General features: G+C 29.7%; 1 protein-coding gene and 1 long non-coding RNA gene across 2 annotated transcripts; both read left to right on the top strand.

Moving 5' to 3' along the window:
* The first annotated feature begins 952 nt into the window (after positions 1-952).
* LOC128282371 (uncharacterized) lies at positions 953-1,589 on the top strand. Its single transcript, XR_008272628.1, has 2 exons — positions 953-1,195; positions 1,311-1,589. It is a non-coding gene; the product is annotated as an uncharacterized LOC128282371 (long non-coding RNA).
* Positions 1,590-8,723: 7,134 nt separating this feature from the next.
* On the top strand, positions 8,724-9,320 carry LOC108465309 (uncharacterized). The gene is made up of 2 exons (XM_017765631.1): positions 8,724-9,056; positions 9,186-9,320. Exons 1-2 carry the CDS (start codon positions 8,724-8,726, stop codon positions 9,318-9,320), a joined length of 468 nt encoding a protein of 155 aa, XP_017621120.1.
* Positions 9,321-16,069: the final 6,749 nt, after the last annotated feature.

Here is a 16,069-nt window from a genome sequence, read left to right on the forward strand (position 1 = left end):
TCTTATTTAAATGATGATATTTAAATAAATTTCTTTCAATTCAAATTTAGTTTAAATAAACATGGTAGAAGTGTATTTCTTCCTACGGTTTTAAAAATCCCAACAGCTAAGGTTCCACACTGTTTAGCTATTTGTCCATGATTTGATACTTAGATGTTGAAGGATGAAGTCGGCAAGCTCTAATTCTATATTAATCATTGAGTACCGAGTGGGACCTATTCTATTTTGACAACTACCAAACTTATGTTAAATCTCATAAATTTTTTTATTTTTAGAAATCTAATTTTTATTTTTAGATTTTAAAATTTATATTTAATTATTAATATTGTTAAAATTATTTTATTAAATTAAAGTTTATTATAATGTTATTTTTAAATTATATTACTATTAAATAAATTTTTATTTTAAAATATCACATCAATAAATTTTAAAAATAATAAATTTAATAATATTAATAATTGAATAATATTTTTAAATTTAAAAGTAGACAAATTAAATTTTAAAATAAAAATTAAAATAAAATTATAAAGAGTAAGGAAGTAAGGCATATTGAATCTTATTGTTTTAAGTAGATGTATGAATTAAAATACCGCTACTTTCAGTAGTGTCACTTCGACCCACCGTTAGCTTTTTCTTAGACTAAATACCTGCCACATATCATTGGTACAGCCACTTTGAATTTTTAAAAGGTGAATATTAAGAATGTGAGCAAGATTACAACTTGCATTGTTTCGATGTATCGGTTGGATTATTTAAATTAAGAATTTAGTTAAAATATAAATTTAGAGAATAATTTTAATTTAATTAAATTAAAAATTAATATGAATAGATAGTTAAAATAAATATTTTTAAATTTTTAATAAATTTTAATTAAATTAATTGGACCGATCAATTCGACAAATCAATAACTTAACTTATTAGACTGATTTAAAAAACATTAACAGCTGGGAATTTTCCAACAAAGACAGATTGGACCCAACTTGTTTGCTTTGTCATTGGAATTTATAACCATTAATATCAAACTGAGTACCAAAGGCCTCATTCTCCACCAAAATAATATAAGTCCTGAAATCAGTTTCTGAGCAGCAAAACATGGCCCCTAAGATCTCTCCACTGCTTTCTATATCTGTACTATTGCTCTCACTTTCGCTACTCTTGCCTCCATCTTCAACCACAACAAACACACACTTAATTGGTAAGTTCTATTAAAACCATATGTTAAAAAAACGTGTTTCTTAATGCCTTGTATATCTCCTTTGGGTCATTTTTGCTTCATTATTTTGTTATTGTTTTTGGGGTTGATGCTGTAGGAAAAGAAGTCAACCGAGAGATTGAAAGATAGCTAATAGGAGTAGGAGTACCATGTCATCCTCATGCAGGGAGTGGTGTTGTCTGTGATCCTCCATATGCAGTTGCTACCCAGACCCAGGATCATAATTAATCACTGCTACATCTGGTAGTTTATGTTATATATATATATATATATATAACTGTGATTTCAATTCAGATTTTTATGGAAAAGATAAATACTTAAGTAATAAACCATAATTTGGGTATTAATTTATGTTATGTTTTGTATTAGTTTTCAATATCGATCGCTTTGAAATTCGTTTTCCTCTTTAATATTTTTGACAAAACTTGGTAATAAAACTCAACACTTCATATACAAAATAAAATGATTTACAAGAATCGGATATATTGAAGATAAATTGAGTCCAAGAACCATAATGCTACTCCCCCCTAACCATTTTGTACCAATCATCACAAACTTTATCAAGCAGAGAATAGATTAGCAAAAACTCATCTTTAGCCCAGTCAATTGAGAAGCAAAGGATGATCAGAATATCAATCTTGATTCGTGAAACCCAGCTCTGAAAACATCTTTAGCCCAAGGTCTTTGTGCTACCGATCTATTTCTCTATATTATCACCATCATATTTTTACCATTTTCTTTGGCTGAATACTTAAAATAGGGTCTAACCTTCTAATGATTGCTCACATAAGTACTAAACCTTTTAAAATGGTAATATAAGGACTTAACATTTATAAGAGTGCTTAAATGAAGGCCAAACCTTTCAAAATAATCAAATAAGGGCCAAACCTTTTCGAAAGTACTTAACTAATGATCAATTTTTTTGAAAATGCCCAAATAAGGGCTTCTCAAAATGGTTATATAAGGGTTTCTTTTATTTTCAAACAATATTTGATGCAATTGTTATATGTTTTATTCTAAACATGTTAATATTCACCTAATTTTTACTTAGCATTCACCTAATTTTTACTACAAACTGAGCTAAAGTGCATGAAAAACAGTTGAGCACTTTTGTAAAGGTTAAGTCCTTATATGACTATTTTCAAATATTTGGGTCCTTATATGAGCAACCCATAAAAGATTGGGTGCTAATTTGTGCATTTAACCATTTTATTTTTATGTTGTCCAATGCTTTGTTCAGTCGTTGAAATTGTGAAAAATAAAATTTTGAAATAGCTGCCAGCAAACTAACAAAGTGCTTAGAATGAGTGACAGGGAAGTGGACAATTCTTTGCACTAAACTGGATGCAGTAAACAAAATTAAACACACAGGAATTATTTATGCAACTTGGTTCGTAGCCTGTCAAAAAGCCGTTGATAGAACTGTATGGAGGCTCTGAGTTTAGCAATGGTTCTAGTTTTCATTCCTCTGGTCACAGGGGCAGTGCTTGTAAAAAAAAACTGATCTTAGAGATATCAAGGAATGGTTTAGCATACGAGACAGTGGGCATCATCGAGATAGAAGCCAAGGCGAGGGAAATATGCGCGACAATGGTCGCAGGGTGATTGGAGGGAAAGCTTGCAAAAACGTCTATAGAGGTAGGAATAACAGCAGCAGTGGTGGCGAGAAAACTGGCAGCATCATTATGACCCATAATATCCTTAATATCGTTGTTCAACCAAGGGTTAGAAACTTGAAATTGTTGCTTGAGATGTGATAACCACTTAAGGATATTTCATGGATTCACATATCCTCCAAGATTCAACAAACACTTTTATCAATTATAGGAAAATAGAAAATAAAGAATAACAAACCAATTAAACACTCAATTAAAACAGAAAAAAAAAGGCTTTGAGAAAGCAAAGAGCTCTCGAAAGAAAAGGCAAAAGATACGGAAATTTGAGTGATCCTAAAAAAAGGTTTTTTTATAAAATTAACCTAAAAAATTTAATTAATTATATAAATGACTCGTTTCTTAAATTAAACACGTAAATGACCTAAAATCTATAGTAAAAGTTGGTAGAGTCAAAGAGTTTAGTGCCACCAACATGCCACGTTAACAACCAGGATAAAAAAATTAATTTTTTGGTGGACCCTAATAAAATGACGTCACCTATATAAATATAAGGGAAATACTACAATTTCTGAAAAAATAGAAGGACTTTAAAAAGTTTTCCTTTTTGGTGGAGCTAAATCAATTTCCAAAGTTACTCACCCTTTTTCCTTTTAAAATTTTAAATATATTGAGATTTTTTTGTCTTTACCTATTTAAAAATATTTTAAAATTTTAAAATTGGTTAATACTTAATTTTTTTTTAATATGTTCAAAATTTTAATATATTTTAATATATTTAAATATTTTAAGTATATTAAAATTTTAAAATTGGTTATACTCAACATTTTCTTTAACATATTTAAAATTTTAATATATTTAAAAAATTAAAATTTTTAAAATTTTAATATATTAAGAAAATCTTTCCTGTCTTTACCTATTAAAAATATATATTAAGTATATTACAATTTTAAATATATTAAAAATTTAAAATTAATTATACTTAACATGTTTTAATATATTTAAAATTTTAGAAAACTTAAAAAAATCTCATTGGAAACTGGTGGCTTTAATTTATTTGGCTCCACCAAAAATGGAAATTTTTTAAAGTCCTCCATTTTTCAAAATTATAGTATTTTTCTGATATTTATATAGGTGGCGCCATTCTACATGGCTCCACCAAAAAATTAATTTTTTCATCCCGGTTGTTGACGTGGCATGTTGGTGGCGCCAAACTTTTGGATCCACCAACTTTCACTGTAAATTTTAAGTTATTTATGTGTTTAATTAAAAAAGGGTCATTTATATAATTAATTAAACTTTTTAAGTTAATTTTGTAAAAAGCTAAAGAAAAACATAACATTGGAAAAATAACTAGAAAAGAATATTTGATTAAGTTGAAAATCTAATTTAGTTAGAAAATCAAGTATCCTTGTTTTACTAAAATAGTTAAAATAAAATAAATTAAAAAAATTAAAAAAGCAAAACTAAACTCTAACCTAATATCACGCGCAAGGGGGGAATCGACCATTTGAACTGAACTGAGCTTTCAGGCTTAATCCCATCCTCATATTGTGGCTCTTACAAGCCCCAAAGTAAAACAATGATATAAATATCATCTTAAGAGGTATCTTTAAAGGATGTGAGATTATGTAATTAACAGACAAAAATCCTCAAGATTATTGAGCCCTAAATATATATGTTCAATTGGCCCTTTTGCTAGCTTGATGCAATTTTAAACAGTTTGTAATTGAATTAATACGATAAACGAAAATGATAGATTTACGAAATAATATAAATATATTACTATCCGTTGTGAATGTGTTTTCTTGCCATATAACTTAGAGATTAAATTCATTTATTTGAATTATTATTTAATTAATTGTAATTGAAATTGAAGTAAAATTAAATTAATTAGCCAACATGGTCATACTTTCTTATTGAATAAATTAATTAGCCATGACTTTAACGGAATTAGAATTAGGTTAAAAATAATTTAATTAAGAAGTTAATTAAATTTATTTTAAATAAATAAATATTTTTAAAAATAGAAAAATAGTTGTTAGGTTAATAAAATTATATGAGTTAATTTAAAAAAACACATATAATTAATGCCCAATACAAAAGATAAAGCTTGGAGGCCGGTGTAAGTAGTAAGGGCAGTAATCCTAATTCCCAAAAGGGGTTGCCGCCACCCCAGGCATTCCAATTAGGGAATATATGTTATTTTTCTATTTGAATAATATTATTTATTTATACATTGTTCAATAGAGACTCTTGCTTTTTTTTTTTATAAATACAAGCCATCAGCTAGGCCAAACATATACCACTTAAACGTTGATAATCAAAATCTAGTGTAAATTTCCCAAAATAAATACTATATTTTGAGAGAATTTGTCTTATTAATTTTTAATCTTTGAGATAAACTAATATTCACTAAATATTAATACAATTTTACGTTTTGTGCAATCAATTTATAAAATTTAAATAAACACTCTAAGCAAATTAAAGTTTGAGAATAACAAATATTCAGAGAAGATTGTTTTAATTCAATGCACAAGTTTTAATATGGTTAGGATTTTAGAAACTTTTAATTTTTGTCGTGCAACAAAATCTAACTAAAAAATAAAGATCAGTTGACAAAAAAATATTAAAGATTAAAATTTTCATTATGCCTTATAAAAATACCAAAAATTATTTTATTTTACAAATAAGGTTGAGTCGATAATATATTGATTTATCTGTAAATGTTTTAAAGGACTGTAATGAAATAACAAATCTTAACTTCAACCTTTGATTTTCAGGAGTCGAGACAAGTAAATAATTAGGTCTTGATTTTGTGAGAGTATTTTAGGCTTCCTCACAGGTTTAATTGCCAGACGTAACATTTTCCTTTAAATTTCAAACGCAAACTTCAACATTCTCATTTTTAAAAATTTATCCAAAAAAAAAATCAACTTAGGTGTGTTTGTTTTCTAATTTGGTTGGTGATCCTCCTCAAAACCACATCTAAATAAACTACAAATAATTCAAATACAATTATGAGACTAGAAATTTTAATATATCAAAATTAAAAAAATAAATAGCTAATGGCGAATATCCAAGATGCATTTTACATATTATAATATTCACTAGGGAGGTTGAATCAAATAGCGGATTCGGATATCCCTCAATATATCCTTGAATATCAAATATTGGGAATTTTGATTTGCTTTGATTCTCGCTAGAGGTGTGCATGGGCCGGGCCGGGTTAGGTCCATAAAAATTTTTGGCCCGTTTTCAAGGTCCGAGCATATCCCGGCCCGAAATATGGGCCTAAAAATTTGTTCAAGCTCGGCCCGAGAAAAAAATGGTAGGCTCGAGCCCGGCCCGATCATATTAATTTTTTTTTCTTTTTTATTAAATAAAAAACTTTAAAATATAATAAATCAAATACATTTAAAACATAAAAACAAATATTAAAACAAAAAATAAATAAATAATGGGACTAAAATAATTATTAAAATAATACGTAAATTTAAAATATAATAAAAAGTAATTATATTAAAATTGAAAAATTGAAACAAATTAAAACTAAATTAAGAATTAAATTATATTAATAACAAAAGTTTTACAATATCAAAATAACATCAAAACAACAAAAAAGTAAAGTACAAGTACTAAAGTTATTTAAAATTAAAATAAAAAATTTTAAAATAATTTAATATTAAAATCGGGCGGGGCCGGGCCCGGGCCCAGGCAAAAAAAAATCTTCCCATTTTCTAAACGGGCCTCATTTTTTGTCTAAGCCCGTTTTTCGAGCCTATATTTTTACCCAAACCCTCCCATTTTTCGAACGGGCTTTGGGCGGTAGCCGGTCACCAACCCATGCACACCTCTAATTCTCGCACATCAAAGGTGTTCTTTAAATATCAATATATTTCATCAAAACATTCCAATTAAATAACATAAGTTATAATATAACTTTTCTTTTATGTTGCAATTGCTGTTGAAGTTCACAATTATAATTGACACTAACAAAATAAAAATTTTATATTACTATGAGAATGTAAGATTACTTAAAAGAAGATGTACCATTGAGATTATCTGTTATTTTGTAGAGTCTTTGCATTATTATGAATGTAAGATAATTTTGAAATCCAAATCGGGAAAATGTTTTAATAGTCCCAGAAATGTATGATGAATCAAATGTCCTAGGAATGTGACATTATTTAAATCAAACATCCCTTAAAATAATTTGATTCATTAAGTGTAGGATTATCTCTGATAATAATATTATTAGAATGTAAAATTACTTAACGCATTATCGAATATGTTACATTATTTTATTTGGTTCATTTAATTGGAATACAAAATTTTATTATTTAAATGATGAAATGTAAGATTAGCATTTTACTAATTTGTCATCGTTTTGCTTCTCTTCTTTTTATTATTGTTTACTATAAAACTGTTGAAGCTTATAATATCGTATTTTAATGATAAAATAATGTACTTCTCAAATAAAATAATTTCATATCTTCTTTTAAATAAATAAAATGGAATTGTGGAAGAGTGGTAAGCAACTAGGCTTCTCTTTAATTGAAGTGATAGGAAAAGAAACAAGAAAATTAAGGGTTTTTTAATTATTAAAATACGAAAAAAAAAACAAAAGGAACAGTTAATTGTTATAAAAATAATAATTTGAGCAAAATGTAATATAAGAGGAAATATTAATTTCCTCTAATTGAAATGCTATTTAAAGAATATATTAAAGAATTCGATAATTTTGTTGTAAATTAAATGGATGTTTATAACCCCTAAGCATATTAAAGTAATAAAACTTTTTACTTCATTTATAATTAGGAGATCATTAAATTAGTTCATTATGGGTCCCTTTATTTACATGTGAAAGATTTTAATGAAAATATTTTCTGTATTTTCCTGTGTTTGTTTTACTGAAATAGTTTGGTCAACGGAAAATGACTTATAGGTCAAGGTAAAATAAGTCATTTTCCGAGAAAAGAACTCATCTATATATAATTTTATTTTTATATATAAATTAACTTAAATCAAGCTTAATATTATTATATTGATAATAAATTTTATTTTTATTTTAAAAATATTTAAAATATTATATTTTTCAATATTATTAAACATACATATTTAATTAACATAATATTTTTAATATATGCAAAAACAATGTAAAATATAAAATTATAGATAAAAATAAATTCAATTAAACAATGAAAAATAAGAAAATCTCAAATGTATGTTTGTTTAGTTGAAAACAATTTTTATGAAATATTTTAAGAAATCTACCAAACAATAGAAAATATTTTACAGATTCATCCAAACACCAGAAAATATTTGCTTTTCCAGAAAAATAAATCATTTTCCAGAAATCATTTTCCGAAGAACGGAGCCTAAATGTAATTGAATGTAAAGGAGCTTATAAATAGCACCTTGTAAGTGAAAATACGACAATAAAAATTTCTCTTGTATTTTCATCCACTTTTTTTTTATTGTTTTATTAATTTTTTTATAACACGTTATCAGCACAAGCTTCTATGAGTTCATAGTGAAGTTCACGTCATTTCGACTTTATATAATTTGCCCGTATAACTCCCATTAAACTATATACGGTATACATATTTTCATAATTCTTTTATTTTATTTTCTAGATGAAATATTTGCTTTGGATAACACTCACACATTTATTTTTACAACTAAAATCTAATAATGATAATATACATGTTTTTTAAAAGAAATTTCAATTAATGTAATTTGTGTTAAGTTGTTATTATGACTATTCCTCTTTATGCCAATATTTGACATACATATTATTATTTAGCAAATTTGGTATATATAATTGAATTATTTTACGATTGAGAATACTTATTATTTTACTAATATTTTTTATTTTGATTCAAGTGATTATAATGTCAAATCTTGCCAAACTTGAATTTGCGGCCTTAGACATCTTAGGCAAGAATTATTTGTCATGGGTGTTAAATGCTGAAATTCACCTAGATGCTAAAGGTCTAGGAAATACTATATTAGCAGATAAAGAAGCATCTAATCAAGACAAGACAAAATCAATGATTTTCATCCGTCATCATCTGCATGAAGAATTAAAAGTGGAATATCTCACTGTGAAAGACCCTCTTGAATTGTGGAAAAATTTGAAAGAACGATTTGACCATCAGAAAACTGTGATACTCCCTAAAGCTCGTTATGATTGGATGCATTTACGGTTGCAAGATTTTAATCCTGTAAGTGAATACAATTTAGAACTTTTCAAAATTAGTTCTCAACTAAAATTATGTGGAGAAAACATAACTGATGAGGACCTGTTAGAGAAAACATTTTCAACCTTTCACGCTATTAATGTGCTCCTGTAGCAGCAATACCGTGAAACAGGTTTTAAAAGATATTCTGAATTGATTTCATGCCTTTTGGTGGCTGAACAAAATAATGAGCTATTGATGAAAAATCATGGAATTCGTCCACTGATTTTGCACCATTCCCTCAAGTGAATGTAGCAGTACACAATAATTATGAAAATAGAAAATATAGAAGTCGTGGCCGTGGTCGTTGATGTAGTGGGGGATGTGGTCGAGGACGTATTAGTAATCGTTATCATGGTGGACATAACAATGATACTTTTAACTACCAGAAAAAGAATAACAATGAAAGACAAGAAATAAGTGGTCAAAATAATCCTTCAAAGATTGTTGAGAATATATGTTACCGATGTGGTATGAAGGGGCATTGGTCATGTACCTGTCGTACGCCTGAGTATTTAGTGAAACTTTATCAAGCATCCATTAAAAGGAAGGGAAAGCATATGGAGACAAATTTTATATCCCAAATGTAACGCCCCAATTTTCGGGAATCCTGTGAATGTTGGCATAGGTTTAATTATGTTAGTGGGCCTCTAGAAAGCCCAAACTTAAGATAGAACCCGACAATTTTAGTTAATTTTTGTTCCATAACAAAAAGGGGGTGAAATTATGAAATAGGACCTATGTGAAAATGTTTGAAAATGCTATAGGCTAAATTGAAGTGGCCAAATAAATAGGAGTGCAAAATAGGAGGATTTGCATGACAAACCTCCCATTTTACATGAAGTGGCCAACCATCATGTTGTTGTAGACAAAATGTACACTTGATATCCATAATTTATGGTAAAAATTGATACAAATTGATAATAGGTTAGGTAAATGTTCCATGATAATGTGTTAGGTAAATGTTTCATGATAATGGGTTAGGTAAATGTTTCATGATAAGAATTTCATGTCTTTTGTATTAAAGAATTAAATGGATGAAATATGAAGTTTTATTAAAAGAAAAAGGGGTAAAAAGAACAAAGTTTTGTCCATCTTTGTTCATCATAGCTGAAAGTTAGAGAAGAGAAAGGAGGGGAGAAAGCTCTTGAGTATTCGGTCATTTGGAGGAGGAAAATTGAAGGTAAGTTCTTGGTACCTTGCTTCTATTTTGAGGTTCATGAGTTCTTCTTGATTCTACCTTAACTCTTAAAGTATATTTTGATTTTTAGTTGTGTTGTGAGCATTTAGTCATGAATTAAAATGAAGGAAATGGTTGTTGTTTCATGTTCTTTTGATGAAAAATGGAAGATAGGTGAAGTTGAGCCAAACAAATGAGCATGCATGTGGCTTAGATGCTAAGGGGAAAAATCGGCTAACATGTTGTGCTTTAAAATGATGAAATGGAGATTATACTTAAGTAAAATCATAGATATGTGATGATTGATTGGTGATATACATGTTTAAATAACAAGCATGCAAGTTAGGTGTGAAAGAGTAATTTGGTAATAAATCTGCTTGGGACAGCAGCAGTAACGTGACTTTGGAAAATCACCATAAATTGCGGGAGATGAATTAGAAGCCGAATAAATTATGTAATTAAAGATTAATGAGTCTAGTTTCAAATGGAATAAACGAGAACATATTTTGAATTCTGTACAATGAGAAATTTGATTCGTAATGAAGGGTGGTCAGATTAGTCAAACAGTGAAACATGGGAAACTTTGAGAAGAATCTGGTATTGATTGGCTAAACCAAAAATTCTGAAAATTTTATGGATAGAAGGTATATGAGTTTATTTTCAGGGAAAATTAACGGCACTTTATTTGGAGTTTTGTAGCTCCAGTTATAAATAATTTAGTGACTGTTGCTCAGGAAGACAGCTTGCAGTGAAATTATGATTATGTGGTAAACATTGACAAAAATTTGTTAATGAGTTGCTTATTGTTTTCTTATAAGCTTACTATGATCTATGGGTGTGGTTGGCCGAATATTGTAAGGGGTTAATACGTAGTTTGTATTTGAATAGTTAAATTAACGTGTTAGTAATCCAATTGTAGGCGGTTCGTGTGTGGATCTCGTCAGCATATCGTCGCAAACAGGTGTGTAACTAACACCCTCTTTCTTAGTCTAGATCGGCAAAAGTCGAAAAGCTGAAATGCCGAAAACCGGTATTTTGTAGATTTGCGAGTGTGCGAATGCTCGTGAGGTAAATCGATTAATGTTTTTGGTAAGCTGCAGTGTTTTGACTGCAAAGTGCATGATTTCTGTGCCCTCGATATTTTTGGGCTTAATGGGCCAAAATTGGAATGATGGGCCAACGGGCCCAATTCGGTAAGAACCCTTAGTACGTGATTCTGTAGTACGTGAAAGGTAGGAATATGCATGAAAAACCCTAAAATAGATAAATTACTGAAATACCTTTAAAAGTGGAAAATTTACGCTTTACCCTAGGAGATAAATTACCTAATACCCTTAGGTTAAATTGACCTAAATGCATGTTTGATCGTTGTTATTTATTGCATGCCATGTTGTTATTATCTAATGCATGGGATTGGGATATTGACGGAGGAAGTACTGAAAGTGGCTTGTCCACGTCTTTGGAGGCTTTGCCTCAATTTATCGTTAATCGAGCAATCTTGTCAAGAATGTGGAGTGTTGAAATGGGTGGGTTGAGCTATCCCCACATGGAGTGTATGGCTGGTAATGGGTGGAGTGTAGTGGTTGGTGGGTTGAGTAGTCTCCCCAAATGGGCTTGCATATGTTATTGATGTTGCATGTATTTTGAAATAGGCCTATAGGCCATACTGTTATCTGAATAAGGGGCTAAGGCCCAGTTTATTGCAATCTAAAAAGGGCTCTGGCCCAGTACCACTGTTACCTGAATGGGCTTAGGCCCAATGGGCTTGAGCTGACTTAGACTTTGAATGGGTTTTCCTTACACACTGAGTTTCCCCAAACTCACCTCTTTTATTTTCATCCACGCAGGAAATCCCCAACCATAGTGGGCTTGGAGTCGTGAGGGAATTGAGTGGCCACATTCGAAAGTTTGATTTTCTTCCGTGAACTGGACATCCTTTTATTTACGTTTGAAGTTTTGGGTTTTAAATATAATAAGGCCGCTTAATTATTTTTGATGGTTTTAATATGTATTACTAAGATAGGTAATACTTATTTTAACTGTTGAAATGGATAGCTTTAGGGCGCGTTTTCAAAAACAACAGTTGATTTCAAAATAACACGACAACAAGCAAAGCTTCCGCAACGAAAGTATTTTCCAAAATTAATCACTTTTCCTAAAAATGACTTAATCAAATCGGTTTCCTAGAAATATCCATAACTTTAAAGTGTGGCAATGGCGGTATGCATGTCTAGGATTGGATTCGAAGGGAGCTTGGTACTTAAGCAGTCCGATGGACTCACCACCTCTTTCCCGGTTTCCTACCTGGTGCACAGCTTCCATTCACTTTAACCCTTAATGAATTAATCTTTTAAACATCAAGTACGATTTTCTGGACTTAGAATGAAAATTTTTTTTTAACATTTTTGATGTGGCATGCCAGATCCGGCCATAACTTCTGGGCCGGGTTCGGGGTGCTACACCAAAATGATGAAATGGAGGCAAAAGATGAAGATATTCACTATAATACTAAAACTGACTATGCCTACGAGGATGATAAATTTAATGACCTTAATAATATAACTCACCTAGATGTGGCAGATTTTTTTGAGAATCATTAGAAAAATTGATGTTATTTTGACATTTTTTGTTGTTTTAAGTATATTCTATTTTCTTGCATAAAGAATAATTTATATATTTAATAAATATTTGCAATGTTTCTCATATTATATTTTGTTTGTTTTTATGAAGAATATGAATATTCAACAAAATTTCGATGGACCCAAAATCAATGAAGACATGTGTCTTACAGATAGTGCATACGATACTCAAAGATAAAAATTATTTTTCTCACTTGACAATGAGTAATGCCCATGTTAATACAATATTGGGTAGTTCAAAACTTATTGAAGGCTGTGGAAGAGCTATTATATTATTACCTAAAGGTACAAAATTTATCATTGATGATGCTTTATATTCCACTAAGTCTCAAAAAAATTTATTGAGTTTTAAAGATATTCGTTTTAATGGATATCATATTGAGACTATGAATGAGAAAAATGTTGAATATCTATATATTACAAATGTTGAATGTGGAAAGAAATATATTTTGGAAAGGCTACCTGCTTTCTCATCAGGTCTATATTATACACATATTAGTGCAATTGAGTCACATGTTACTACAAACCAGAAGTTTGTAGAACCACATACTTTTACTATTTAGCATGACTGATTAGGCCATCCTGGATCTATTATGATGCGAAGAATCATTGAGAATTCAATTGGACACCCATTAAAGAACCAAAAGATTCTTGAATTCAAGGATTTATCTTGTGTCGTTTATTTTCAAGGAAAATTGATTATTAGACCATCACCAGCTAAAGTTGGTATTGAATCTCCAACATTTCTAAAACGTATTCAAGGTGATATATGTGGGCCCATTCATCCACCATGTGGACCATTAAGATATTTTATGGTATTAATAGATGCATCTAGTAGGTGGTCACATATGTGCTTATTATCGACTCGTAACCTAGCGTTTGTGAAACTATTTGCTGAAATAATTCAATTAAGAGGACAATTTCAAGATTATGCAATCAAAACTATTCGTCTTGATAATGCTGGTGAGTTTACATTCCAAGCTTTTAATTATTATTGTATGTCAATTGAGATAAAAGTTGAACATCTTGTAGCTCATGTTCATACACAAAACGGTTTAGCTAAATTGTTTATCAAACGCCTCCAATTAATAGCTCGGTCATTGCTCATGAGAACAAAACTCCCTGTTACAGCTTAGGGATATGCTATTTTGCATGCAGTAGCACTTGTGCGCTTGAGGCCAACAAGTTATAATAAGTACTCCCATTACAATTGGCTTTTGGTTAGGAGCCAAATATTTCCCATCTTAGAATTTTTGGATATGCAGTATATGTTCCAATTGCTCCACCACAACGCACAAAAATGGGTCCTCAAAGGAGGTTGGGAATATATGTTGGTTATGAATCTCCTTCTATAATTAAACATGTTGAACCATTAACTGGAGATTTATTTATTGCACAATTTATTGATTATCATTTTGATGAAACAATATTCCCAATATTAGGGGAAGATAAAATACAACTGGTAAAAGGAATTACATGGAATGGATCATCATTATCTCAATTTGACCCTCGTACAAATCAATGTGAACAAGAAGTTCAAAGGATTATTCATTTGCAAAACAATGTCAATCAACTGCCAGATTCATTTACTGACCTAAAGAGAATTAAAAAATCTTACATACCAGCTGAAAATGCTCCAATACGAATTGATATCCTAATAAGGCAAATTGTTAGTGCAAAAGAAAGTAATCCACGCCTGAAGCGTAGAAGGCTAATCTATTCTAAAGATAAAAATCCTCGTAAAAGGAAAGGAGCAATTATTCAAGATGGTAATATTGTGGAGGCAAGTGCCCCAGAAGAGGCCAAAGATATAACTAATAAAAAAACCCCAGAAGAGGTTCAGGTACCTGAAAATAGTAATAACAAAGAAATCTCAATAAGTTATATTACTTCAGGAAAAAGATGGAACTGAAAAAATATAGTTGCCAACAACAATTTTGCTTATAATATTTCTATTGAAAAAGCAAAAGAAAAAGAGGATCCTGAGCCTAAATCTATTGAGGAATGTAGAAATAGAAAAGATTGGCCAAAATGGAAAGACGCAATTCAAGTAGAATTAAATTCACTTTCTAAACGTGAGATTTTTGGTCCTATAGTCCAAACCCTTAAATATTTAAAGTCGATAGGATATAAATGGATATTTTTACGAAAATGAAATGAGAAAAATGAAGTCGTAACATATAAATCATGACTTGTAGCACAAGAATTTTTGCAAAGACCTGACATTGATTATGAAGAGACATTTTCTCTTGTGGTGGATGCAATCGCGTTTAGATACCTTATTAGTCTGGCAGTATATGAAAAGCTTGACATGCGTCTAATGGATGTTGTTACAGCCTATCTGTATGGTACACTTGATAGTGAAATTTATATGAAAATCCTAGAAGGATTTAAAATCCCTGAAGGATATAGAATTTCCCAGGAAAATTGCTCAATCAGATTAAAGAAAAGTTTATATGGATTAAAACAATCTGGACGTATGTGGTACAATCGTCTTAGTGAATATTTGTTAAAAAAAGATTATAAAAATGATCCAATCTACCCATGTGTTTTTATAAAAAGGTCTAAATCAAACTTTGTGATAATTGCTATTTATATTGATGATCTAAATATTATTGTAACTCCTGAAGAGCTTCAAAATGCAGTAAATTATTTAAAGAAAGAATTTGAGATGAAAGATCTTGGAAAAACAAAATTTTGTCTTGGCATGCAGATTGAGGATTTAAAAGATGGAATTCATGTCCATTGGTCAACTTATACGAAAAAGATCTTAAATAAATTTTATATGGATAAAGCACATCCATTGAGTACCCCGATGGTTGTACGATCGTTAGATGTGAATAAAGATCAATTTTATCCTTGTGAGAATGATGAAGAGTTTCTTGGTTCTGAAGTACCATATCTAAGTGCCATAGGAGCATTGATGTATCTTGCAAATAACACAAGACTTGATATAGCTTTTGATGTAAACTTGTTAGCAAGATTTAGTTCTTCTCCAACACGTAGACATTGGAATGGAATTAAACATGTATTTAGATATCTTAGAGGGAGCATTGATATGGGGTTATTTTATTCAAATGATTCAAAATTCCTCTCAGTTGGTTATGCTGATGCTGGATATTTATCGGATCCACATAAATGTCGATCTCAAACGGGATATTTATTTACATGTGGAGGTA

Source organism: Gossypium arboreum, chromosome 10, assembly GCF_025698485.1.
Source record: "Gossypium arboreum isolate Shixiya-1 chromosome 10, ASM2569848v2, whole genome shotgun sequence".
NCBI classification, from domain to species: domain Eukaryota; kingdom Viridiplantae; phylum Streptophyta; class Magnoliopsida; order Malvales; family Malvaceae; genus Gossypium; species Gossypium arboreum.